The sequence below is a fragment of the Hyaena hyaena genome, unplaced genomic scaffold, assembly GCF_003009895.1.
Source record: "Hyaena hyaena isolate Hyena2069 unplaced genomic scaffold, ASM300989v1 scaffold_490, whole genome shotgun sequence".
NCBI lineage: Eukaryota > Metazoa > Chordata > Mammalia > Carnivora > Hyaenidae > Hyaena > Hyaena hyaena.
In genome coordinates this window covers 691,194-704,026 of record NW_024081123.1, presented here as the reverse complement: position 1 = coordinate 704,026, position 12,833 = coordinate 691,194, and the positions used below count along the sequence as shown (strand labels likewise).

At 36.9% G+C, this 12,833-nt stretch overlaps 1 protein-coding gene across 1 annotated transcript in view; it reads right to left on the bottom strand.

Moving 5' to 3' along the window:
- DSG2 (desmoglein 2) overlaps positions 1 to 12,833 on the bottom strand; it is a 46,055-nt gene that overhangs the window by 13,783 nt on the left and 19,439 nt on the right. The window contains exons 2-9 of the mRNA XM_039254448.1: positions 12,080 to 12,115; positions 10,313 to 10,447; positions 9,562 to 9,723; positions 9,279 to 9,423; positions 8,289 to 8,455; positions 6,224 to 6,361; positions 5,918 to 6,106; positions 223 to 488 (exon numbers count right to left, since the gene is read on the bottom strand). Of these exons, the coding sequence (XP_039110379.1) occupies positions 223 to 488; positions 5,918 to 6,106; positions 6,224 to 6,361; positions 8,289 to 8,455; positions 9,279 to 9,423; positions 9,562 to 9,723; positions 10,313 to 10,447; positions 12,080 to 12,115 (1,238 nt within the window). The remainder of the gene's footprint in view (positions 1 to 222; positions 489 to 5,917; positions 6,107 to 6,223; positions 6,362 to 8,288; positions 8,456 to 9,278; positions 9,424 to 9,561; positions 9,724 to 10,312; positions 10,448 to 12,079; positions 12,116 to 12,833) is intronic.

Genomic DNA, 12,833 nt, shown 5'->3' with positions numbered 1-12,833 from the left:
CTCTGCCTCACACTCAGTTGGTGGAGGGAAGGTGGCCTGGGGGGAAATTTCTCCCTGCTTCTCAGTTGCAGGTACAATTCTAGAAAATTCAATCTCTAGACCTTTGGGGAATTATAATGCTGGGAGAGAAGGAATGAAGGGTTCAAATTTCATTATGAGTTTTTGAAGACCGGCATTTAAAGTAATTTAAAATAAGGAAATATATGCAGCACTATCTCTTACCTTACGTGAGCTACCTGTCCAGTGTCTTCGTCAAAAGCTTGGAATTTGCCAATTACTTGGCTTTGGCTTGATTTATCCATGCTCTCACTAACATGAACGGAGATTGTGTTATGTTTAAAATGAATGCCTTCTTGCACATTTTTCACCTTTATTTTGATGGGAATGGGTGTAGGCTTATGTTGAATCTTAACTGATTTGTGAAAAGCTGCTTTGTTAGTGACAATAATGCTGAAATCGAGACTCTTCATTTCTTCATAATCTAATTCCTGGGAAGGCAAAAATCAAAGGGAATTCCTTTAAAAGAAAAAACAATTAGAATACACACACAAACACACACATGCAGTTTTAATGTTAGATGTAACAATGTAACATATGGGGAATAATCAGCACTCAGTGGTCTAACTCATATTGATACCAAGCAATGAAAACATCTGTCATTTTTAAAAAAAATTTTTTTTAATGTTTTATTTATTTCTAGGAGAGAGAGAGAGAGACAGCGTGAGCAGGGGAGGGTTAGAGAGAGAGGGAGTCACAGACTCTGAAACAGGCTCCAGGCTCTGAGCTGGCAGTCAGCACAGAGCCCGACGCGGAGCTCGAACCCACGAACCACGAGATCATGACCCAAGCGAAAGTCGGACGCTTAACCGACTAAGCCACCCAGGTGCCCCAAAACATCTGTCATTTTGGAAATTCATAAATGTTAAGGATGATTAGGGAGCATCCCCAATTTATTTTTTTAAGTCCAAATTATTTATTAGAATTTTTAAAAAATATTTATTCATTTTTTGGGGGGGGAGGGGCAGAAAGAGAGTGGGACAGAAGATCTGAAATGCGATGTCACTGACAGCAGTGAGCCTGACGCAAGGCTCAAATTCACAAACTATATGATCATGGCCAGCGCAGAAGTTGGATGCTCAACTGACTGAGCCACCCAGGTGCCTCAAAAATCCAAATTATTTAAAACACACACACACACACACACACACACACACACACACACCAATCTGAAGTCATTTTTTTGACTGAAAAAGTTAATAGACATGTGATATAATATTCCTTAAAATGTGTTCTATGGGTTTGTTTTGGGGGAAAAGGGGTGCCTAGGTGTAGTACTCCCAGCTGTCCCCCGAGTTCACTGCACATTAGCAGACCAAAAAGCTGAGACCTCCTGATTTAATTTTGCTAAACCCACAAGTTTTCAAATTTATTTAAACAACCTTTCCACCCCTGCCTTTTTAGCATAATTTGTATTAAGACCTGGTTTGCTATTAATGCCGTAAAAGATTAACCTTCCTCCAAATATCATGTTCTTTATGAATTGTGCAAATTATAAAGTACATTGGATAAAGTCAGTTTATCACTGAATACATATTTTATGTTCCAATTTGCCCATTTTCTTTTTATAAGTATTTGTATAGTATGCTGCTATTTAGATACACCTAATTTACTTAGCCATTTGATTATTAGGCATTTGGACTATATATAATTTTTAATATAATTAATACTCCTCTGAACATTTTTGCACAAATTATTTTTCCTCTGTTGAGTTATAGCTCACTACTAAAAGAAATACCTAGTCAAAGTTTATTTAGGTCCTGTCAACTTTTATTTCTAGTGATCCTGACCTTTTAGATGCGTGGGCCATTTTGCTTGTTTCTTTAATATAACATTAAATGTATTACATGTGTTTATAGGAATTACTGCAAAACTGTTCAATTTGTTTTTTGATGTTTTATTAAGAAATCTGTTTTCCTCTCTGCAGGATTCTGGATGAGTAACAATTTTTGGCCTCTTTTTAAAATGGGCCACTATGGTGTTGAGACAAGGACTCAACAGAAAATGACTAGAGAAAAATACACTCTTTGTGATCGTAGAATCCTTGTGAAAGTTATTTTCTTTTTAATTTGCTCTTGGACTAGACAGGCTAGTTTTGATGGCCTGATGTATGCTGGATGAGAAATAAAATATTCTAGCCGGGGCCGCCTGGGTGACTCAGTTGGTTGAGTGTCCGACTTTTAATCTCAGCTCAGGTCATGATCTCAGAGTTGTGGGATGGAGCCCTCAGTCAGGCTCCCTGCTAAACATGGGCCCTTTTTAAGATTATCTCTCTTGGGGCACCTGAGTGGCTCAGAAGGTGTCCGACTCTTGATTTCGGCTCAGAACATGATCTTGTTGTTTGTGGGATCGAGCCCCAAATCAGGCTCTGTGCTGACATTGTGGAGCCTGCTTGGGATTCTCTCTCTGCTCCCGCCCCCCCCCAAGAAAATAAATAAAACATTAAAAAAAAAGATTCTTTCTCCTTCTGTCCCTCTCCCTTGCTCACTCTCTCTCTAAAAATAAAATAAAATGAAAAATATTCCAGTCAGATGTCATTAGTATTCAAAGGCCATGGAAAGCCACAGCATTGTTTAAAAAAAATGAAGTAGGTACTAAGGCCGTAAAAACTGTTTAATGGAGGTTGTTATAAATAGCCATAATACTCCACAGAGAATGAAAAAAATTTCAGCATTGTGAACAATGCATGAGGGGAAATACCTCTGTTTTTAAAGCTGTCAACATATTTTCCTATTCCTACTTTTGCTATTTTTAATAGCATTAAAGATTTTAAATGTATTTGTTAATTTGTTAACAAAGCTGTGGGTTTTTCTCATGTGATGATATATTATCTGTATTTCCACAGTTTATAGTACCTGCTCTCCTTTTCACAGCTTTACTGAGGTATAATTTACAGAGAATAAATTCACCCATTGTAAATGTACAACATGGCGATTTTTAGGAAACTTGTATAGTTTTTCAAATGTCACTACCATCCAGTTTTAGAACATTTCCATCACCCCAAAAAGTTCCTTTTTGCCTGCTTATAGTCAATCATCACTCATATCTCTAACCCTGAGCAACTACTAATCTTTCTATATTCATTGTTATGCTTTTCTAGAAATTTCACATAGATAAAATCATACAATATGTAGTATTTTGTGTCTGGTTTCTTTTTTTAAATTTCTTTTTTATTTTTGATAGAGAGAGTACATGAGTGGGGAAGAGGGGCAGAAGGAGAGAGAATCTTTTTCTTTTTTTGAGAGAGAGAGAGAGAGGATGTAAGTGAGCGAGGGGCAGACAGAGAGAGAATCCCACCAGGACAGAGACAGAAAGAAAGAAAGAAAGAGAGAGAAGCAGGGCTCGAACTCACCCGAGGCCGAGCCTTGCCTGAAGCAGGGCTGGAACTCATGAACTATGAGATCATGACCTGAGCCGAAGTCAGACACTCAACCGACTGAGCCACCCAGGAGGCTCTAGGGAGAGAGAATCTTAAGCAGGCTCCACACTCAGCATGGAGCCCGATGCAGGGACTCAATCCCAGGACCCTGGAATCATGACCTGGGCCAAAATCAAGAGTTGATACTCAACCGACTGAGCCACCCAGGACTCCCTATGTCTGGCTTCATACACAAAGTATGATGAATTTGAGATTGATCCGTGTTGTAGCATGCATGAGTACTCCATTCCTTTTTATTAACCAATAGTATTATTCCATTATGTGGATATATGACATTTTATCTGCTTGCCAGCTGACAGACATTTTTATTGTTACCAGCTTTTAACTATTATGAATAAAAGCTGCTTATAAGATTTGCATGGAAGTTTTTGTATGGATAGATTTCTTTCTGGATATACAATGTTTTATTAGTCTCAAGTGTGCAACATGGACGATTCTATGTAGTATGCAATGCTTTCCATGATAAATGTAGATACCACCTGGCATCATACAAATTATCATAATATATGATTTTGTTTTTCCTGGGTAGATGGATGCCTTGTACTTAATTTTTGGGTCATTGAGTAACTATTCTGTGTTTAATGTTAAAATAACTGCAAAACTAACTGTATCACTCATGTTTCCACCAGTCCAGATTCTGTATATTGTGCTGACTGTTGGTGTCATCAGTCTTTTTGATTCTGGTAGGTGCATGGTGGTATCTCTTGTAGTTTTAATTTGCATCTTTCCTAATGACTAATGATGTTGAGTATCCTGTGCGTATTTGCTATTTGTGTATCTTCTCTGTCTCACTTCATTTGAATGGAATCTGAATATTGCTCTTAAAATTTGGAAGCAATTCTTATACAATTGAGACAGTAAATTTTTAATTTTCTCAATCTGCTGTTGTCACATTAATACTAATTTTACACTTTTTTGCTATGCCCCCTTTGGTAGAAATAATTGTATCTCTTTTAGTGCCACCATGGTATGGTGAGAATACTTCTAGTACTTCTATCATTCATCACTAATTGTTTCTCCTTATGTATATTATTGGTTTTTGATCTCAAGCATCTAGCAAGGTTGTACTCACTTCTATGACTAAGAAGTATGCTTACTTCTATACAAGCAGGCAAATCTATTTTCATCTCTGATGCCACTGTCCACTTCTTCCTCAATCATAACATTCCCTTTAAACATGAGGTAATCTTGGGGTGCTTGGGTGGCAGAGTCGGTTAACTGTCTGACTTGATTTCACCTCATGGTCGTGAGATCGAGCTCCACGTCGGGCTCCGCACTGGTGCACAGACCCTGCTTACGATTCTTTCTCTCTTTCCCTTGGCCCTTCCCCAGCTCACTCTCTCTTAAAAAAATTATATTAAATATGAGGTCATTTTATTCTGGTTTCTTCTGCTTTACAAAGCAGTAGTCTAAGTGCATATAATACACAGTGTACATAATTGTTACCATGAAAATTCAAGTTAATTTTCTCTATTCTGTTTTATATTTATCATTATTCCTCTTCCTATTGTTAGATTTGTTACTCTTTCATATATTAGGTTTTTGTAAAAGTTTAGAAACTTCTGGAATTAATTTTTGTCTGTGTGTGACTTAATGGAATAGTATTTTGAAAGCTGTAGCTTTGCATTTTATTTCAAAATCTGATATGAAAATTCTATCATAAGCCATTTAAAAATACATTGATATTCTTCCTTATTCTATTACATAAAAATCCATTCTACAATTTTTGTTTGAAAAATTCTGTGGGGGTAATAAATTTCAAATGTATAAGACCACATGCTTAATAAGACTACTTTTCCTTCATTGATTCATTTAAGTAAGAAATTAAATCACTGTGTTTCAAAATGTGATCCACATACTACTTAGAATCACAAGTGGATTTCTGTTACAAAGGCAAGTTCCTCAGCTCTACAATCATCAGACCTGATGATGGGGCCCATGACTCTGCATTTTGGGTATGTAGGTTTATAAGGTGACTCTTAGGCATATTTAAGTATGAGGACAACTGAATTAGAGCTTTTTTTAAGTTATTACAGCTTTAATTACAGACCTCAGGAAAATAAGGAGGTCTCCAATCTCAAATAATTGTGGTGTCAGTTAATTCAGTACATAAAGCACTTTTAAATGTTTGGGGCTCAGGATGCCTGGGTGGCTCAGTCAGTTGAGTGTATGACTTCGGCTCAGGTCATGATCTCATGGTTCCTGAGCTTAAGCCCCGCGTCGGGTTCTGCGCTAACAGCTCAGAGCCTGGAGCCTGCTTTGGTTTCTGGTCTCTCTTTCTCTCTCTCTGCCCCTCCCCTGCTCACACTCTGTCTCTCTCAAAAATAAACAAACATTTAAAAATGTTTGGGGCTCAAAATATAATCGTTTCTTCTTCTGAATCAACTTTTCCCATTCCAATTTTGAACACTAAATACTTACCTTAATAAGGGTCACAATTCCTTCATTAGTTTTATTATCAGTTTCTATGCGTAAATAACCCATTTCATTTCCTGATACGAACGTAAAGTTTGCTAACCAATTATCAGAGCCTATTTCATCAGCATCGGACACCTCTATGCGTGTAACTTCTACATTGGCTTGATTTTCTTTAACTTCCACCCCTTCAGTCTGAAAAACGTAAACACAGGAATTTTATTTTAATGTAGCACAAATGTAAGTGATATATTTTTAGTTAGGACTGAACTATGAGTATGTAGATACATTTGATACAAAAATAATAGTTACCATTGCAGTTTTGACTACAGGTACATTGTCGTTGACATCCAAAATACGAATCTGAACTTGAGCTTGTTTTACTGGTTTATCTGTTATTTGTCCATTGCCATCTCTTGCTTCTACCGTCAGAGTATAGCTGCTGTGCTCCTGCAAGGCAATGAAAAATATGCAGCTGTGATGCAAGTGAATCGCTCCCAAATCTGTCCTTCTGGTTTTAGTTCACGTCATCATCAAGAGGAGGAACCATGGTATATTTTACTGATAAATACGTTTTATGATCTGGTATTCATGTGAAGATGCTGTGTATTTGCTGTCAGGGCATTTCTAGAAGGCCAGAAAAGTCTAGAGAACTTGCTGGTAGTCAAATTTGTAATTATGCCATTGGTGACATTATCAGAACATGAGTCCTTCCTTAAAATAGTCTGTGCACAAAATAGTGCCATTCCAAATGTAGTTTGCTCTACACGGAAGCAATGGTGGGACCATAAGAATTGGTTCCTTCTTTGGTTTTAGCTAAAAATTAAGCCAGGAAAACCTAGTCCCCCAAAAAACTTGGCCAGGGAGGACAAAATGTGGTTGACGTGGTCCAGATATTCTGAGAGATATGATTGTTAAGAGAACTTGTCCTAGAGATGGGCGCCTCAGACGCTACTCCAAAGTGAGCCCTTATCTTCCACACAGTCCCTTATGATGGCTCCAGTGTAGCTGGAGTTTAAGAAAAAGCAGGGGGCGGGGGGGGGGTGTGTGTGTGGCAAGTGCGAATGCATGGGGGTCCTCTCTGGGGCAGAACTGTTCGATGTAACTGAGGCTCTAGAGCCAGTTGCTTGGATTCCAATTCTGGCTTTGTCATTTAATGGCTGTGTTGGACATACGCTTAATCCTTTTGACCCTTGGTTTCCTTTTGTGGTAAAATGGGGATAATAGCTGCATCTGCCTCATAGTTGGATTAAATGGATTAATCTACGTAAAAGGCTTAGGATAGCACCTGACATATGGTAAATGCCCAATAAGTGACAGCCATTACCACTGGTTAAACTTAACATACTTCGCAGACAGCAGCTTCTTAAAAAAATCAGAATAATTGAAAATAATACTTTTCCATTCTAATTTTATGTGAAAAGGTACAGAGTAGAATTTTAGGAATAATAATATTCTTTAATTTCACAGAGATCCATTAGCAATGTTGAGCACAATCCTCTCCCTCTCTGGACAGAATGAAATCATTTTCCCAAGTCATATAAAATATAATGACTGCACTTAGACAATGATTTATTTACAACATTTTATTCATGCACACTGTTAAAACCTTCATGTATACAATATTTTAAAAAGTCTTCTATTTTCTGTTTTCATCTAATGTTTTCCCTTTGAGTTAGAAAGAAAAAAGTGAAGTATTTGAGAACAGCCTGTCCAGGAATCCCACTGAAATTTCCCTCCAATTTGGGAATTATAACAATTCATTTCTTTACAAGTATTTCTCATATCCTAAGTAGGACTCCAAAGTCAGTCTTTGTTCCTCCTTCTATATCCATATTAGCAATCGAGGGCTGATTTCATTACAGAACCACAAATTACAGAGGATGGCTTTAGGATTCTCTAGCAAACAGAATCCTGACTAGAGAGGCCCTTGAATAGTGCTGTCCTTATGCAGTTTTACATTTTCTAATGGCCACGTTTAAAAAAGTTTAAAAAAAGGCCATACTACCAATTTTAAACAAATATATTTTATTTAACCCATGGTACCTAAAATATCATGTCAACATGCAATCAAGAGAATATTACTAAGGCGGTATGTTGCATTTTTTTTCCATGCTAAGTCTTTCCAATCTGGGGACTTTTTTACATTTATAGCACATCTCAATTTGGACGGATCACATTTCAAATGCTCAATGGCCACATACGGCTAATGATTACCATATTGGACTGCACATTCCTAGAAGTGGTATTTATAGGAGTTATCCTAGAAGTGAGGAAATATAAGAAAGTATAAAAATTAGAAGAGGAGAGAAATAAAGAGAAAGGAAAACTTGAAAAGATAAAGAAGACTTTAAAGCAACATAAAATACTAATTTACCTCTCTGTCCAAGGTAAAGCTGGTTGTATAAATCTCGCCTGTATCTTTATTTAGGTAGAACACTGGAGGGTAAGCAGGCTCCTGAGATACAATTCTATAGGAAATTTTAGAATTCAGGGTATTGGGCTCATCTGCATCTGTTGCGCTGATTCTCATCACAAGTGTATCTGGCATTAGAAAAATAAAAAGTGTCCGAGATGAAACTTGATGTTAAGCACACATATGTACGTTATTATTTTCTTCATACCTTCAGCCTGTTCCATAAACTGTGCTTATCTAAGTCACAGTTTACCAAGATCAAAAAATGCGATCGGATGAGAAAATAAGTGTGGATGGGGTACAGAATTAGGAATGATAAGAAAGGGCAAGGCTAGCTTCAGCACAGACAATTCTTGGGGGGAAGTCCTGAGCACTTGCTACAGGAAGGCCGCAGATCTACTTATAATCTCCCTAATAATCAATACAAAGAAAGAAGAATGAACAGATACAAATGCATGCTTATTAACATACAAACAATTCAGGAGAAGCATAGTTATTCTTTATATTATGATCAAAGGGAAATGTCTCCTGCAAGTCTCAGAGACCACTGCCTCGGACAATGTTGTCAATAAACCTGAGACATAACAGAAGTCAAAAGTCAGCAAACAACTGCCAGCCACCTGTTTCTGTGAATACAGTTTTATGGGAACAGAGCCACACCCATTTGTTTACATGTTGGTTATGGCTGCTTTCTAGCCAAAGGCCGAATCTTTGCTACAGAGACCTAACCTGTCACATGATCCGATCCTCCATATCTGTTCTGACAATAAAGAGAGACATCAGGTAAAGCATTTTGTACCTCATCTCAGAAAAAGCAGTTCCAAACCTAGAGCAACAGGTTTATTACTATTTGCCCTGTGGGTAGTACTTAGATACAGGATTTAGTGTTCGGTTACAAAATGGGGTTAAAATGCCTGGGGGTAGTCAATCATAAAAATAACGAACTCTGACCTGCTGCACTCAGCTCTTCAACAGACCCAACAAAGACGTCCTGTGTGAACACTGGCTCATTGTCGTTGACATCAAGAACTTTAATGCGCAGTTCTAATGGTTTCTCAAGGTTGTTTCCTTTTTCATCCAAAGCATAACCAATGAGCTGAAATCATGACATAAATAACAGAAGAGATGAAATGTAAGCTAAGGTAATTAAATCACCACAATATAAAAACAAACAAATCATAACTATTACCAAAGAAAAACTACAAACTAATAAATGGAAAGCCGTTCTTCTCACCAGAAAACTTGGCGTCTCTTCTCGATCAAGAATGCGGGTAACGTTCAGCTCTCCAGTGTCTTTATTAAAGACAAACACACCAAAAGGTGGCTCTGTGATCCCTTTTCCGGTATATTTGTATGTAATTTTTAGTCCTCGTTCTTCTGCAATATCAGAATGTATCTAACATAAAAATAACAGAAGAATGACTCAAGTTAAACTCTATAATTTACATGTACATATTTCGAATGAAAAATTTCCCCCCGAAGTTTTCATAATCTTGATAGGAGGTAGGTAGGAGAGCGCAAGTACTCAAGAGATGATGTGCTGATGTAAGATAGCCTGGGTTCAAATTCTGTCTTGGCCACTCAGTGGTTACGTGATACTAAGAGTTAATCTCTCTGTGCCTCAGTGTTCCTATCTGTAAAGTAGAGAGACACTCCTGCTTATTCCTCAGGGTTGTTATGAAATTAAGATATCACTGGGGGTATATGTTGGGAGTACAGATTTTAAATTTAGCACATGAGGTAAAAATTGCAGAGTCAAAATCACCTTTATAGATCCATTCGATCATCTGGAAAGTCTGAAAAAGGCATCCTTTCATAGAAGGATTAAAGTTTTCAAAGTTAAAAAAAAAAAAGTCGAGTGCCTTCCCTGCTTGGAATGGCTCAGGAATGGCGTGATTCTAACCCATTTCTAATGTCTTTCCTGGTTGTCATCTTCCTTTTCTATTATGTATATATATACATTTCCCATTTCTCTGTAGAGGTACCTTGGCAATTGGATTCCTTTTGGACAGATCCTCTCCCTCTCGAAGAGCCACGGGAGCAGTGATCCAGGAGCGCTTTTGCCGCACAAAGTGAGTGTGTTTAGGCAGCAGATTATTTTCATTTCTTGTGTTTAAGGCCTACAACATAAAATATTGTCAAAATTATTAAGTATCCTAAGACATAAGTATGGTATTCTATAATTTATTAAAACTTTAAAAATGGTTCTGGAAACCTTAAGGTATAAATTTTGTATTTTTTAACAGGTTTCGTTTTCAAGGAGGAAATGTATACACTAATGATATGAACTCCATAGGCATTCAAGTAATTGTCTCTAAACCAGTAGAATAGTATTGTTTTGTTTTTATCAGTAAGAAAAGACTTCCCAGAATGAAATGTCACAGAGTCTCATTAAAGTGTCCAGACTAAGGTCCAAGACGGAGTCGCCTATGCCAAGCCCCACATCAACAAATTGGAACTTAACACATTTCTGTGTTTGGCTCTCCCAGAAAAAGAAGGCCTAGGCCAAGCAGTCAGTAACTACCCGATCAGCATATTATCTGCCCCGGTTCCAGACTGACTCTGCTCTAACCAACCAGCAAATACCCAGTATAACTTCCCACTCTTGCTCACTTTGGTATACAAAACCCTTTCATTTTGTACAACTCTTGAAGATCCTTTCTGTTTTCTAGACTGGATGCTTCCCTGTTCATGAATCATTGAATAAAGCCAACCAAATCTTTTCAAGATTGATGATTGTTGGATTTTTCTTTTAACAGGCTAATGTAGTGACCATACACATTGGCAAATCAAAAAATAATATGTCATGTTAAGAAATTCTTTGTTTTTGTTTTTTTTTTACTGAAAATCAAGTTTCATTCTTCTGTGGTGGCTTACGTTTAAAAATTAATTATTAAATGTTTTAAAACTAAATCTTAGTAACTAACCCGTGGTATCAATTTAACTAAAACAGAGCAAAAGTGCCAATTAATGAATTTATTGTTTAAACCATGAGGTAAAGAATTAAATTGCCCATCTTTTGTTTTCAGAACCTTAAGTAGAAAAGATTTATTCTATATATTTTCAGTTGGGCTTTAATAGACAAATATTTTATCCAAGGGAAATTTCAATACAGCTGACCTAGGATATGAAGGTCAGATATGATTATTGTACTAGGTTTATAATTTTATTTATTTTGTTGCTCTACATAACATGTATTTTTTTCAGATACTGGTTATCACTAGGTCATTGATTTTTTTTGCTTTTTTTTGTTGAGAGATTTTTCTGTAACTTAAAAAATTAAATTATGTAATAAAACAATAAATTAACATTAAAGTTTATAATTTAAAACTATAAAACTTTATTCTGCTTTTTCTCTCATACTTCAGAGTATTCACTGTTAATTGCTTGATGAATATCTATTATGATCTTCTCTTATGACCATACAGTTGCACATATATAATGCTCATTTTCCTATAAAAATGGAATTACAATATACATCTTACTCTGCCTCTTGATTTTTCATTCAGTATCTCATCATGGACATTCTTCATATACCGTAAGTTGTTTTACCATTCTATGAATGACCATTTAGATTGTCACAAAAATACTGCACTGAACATCCCTGGATATATATTCCTGTGCACATGACAGAGTGGGAATTGTTAGATCTAAGGGAATTGTTAGGTCTAAGGAAAGGCATAGCCAAGTTGTCTTCCAAGAAATTAAGCTTCTGAGTCCAAAAGACAGAAATAATCCTCTCGGTTCCTTACCTCTAAATGGAGTCCATTTCCAAAGTTAAGGCAGATCTGGAAAATAAAATTATTTATTTGTTGTTTAATATAATTTACCACTCAATTCAATATAAATCCTTTGTTAATAACTTACCACGTAAAATACTATAGATATTAAAAAAAGGTTTAACCACCACCATTACAATCCTCCTTTGTGAAAAGGAAACAAATTTTAATTTTCCCCTTTGCCTTCTTGCCATGACCAGGGCTGGAGGAAGGAATCTACATTCTTTTTGATACACATTGCCTCCTCCAGGAACCTCAGAACACAACTAATATCTGAAAAACAAAACCAAGAACTCTCCATCTCATGTTCTCAGGGACCCACATAACTTTCCTCTAGGCCTTTAGTATGAGATGCACCCTGTACTCCTGGCCCAGCTAACTCCCATCACCCCCAGGGTCGCCCACACGACTGCCCATGCTTGGACTTCACACCTAAGTCCCACCGGCTCTTTTCTTTGGTTATCAAGCACTGTCACACTTCGGGCTTCATCATCACACAGAAGTAAATATAGTTACACTTACTCTAAAATCTGTCTAATAAACTCCTATCCTGTCCTTTGACTTTTGCTGCCCTTCCGTTATAGTCCATTACTCTCTTGGTTTCACTTTTCCCTTGTCTTAATCAAAACCAGTTCTTTCTAACATGGTAGCCACACATGGCTATTTATACACTTCAACTTAACTTATTTTAAATTAATAATTTGTTTGTGCACTATCCACAGGAGGC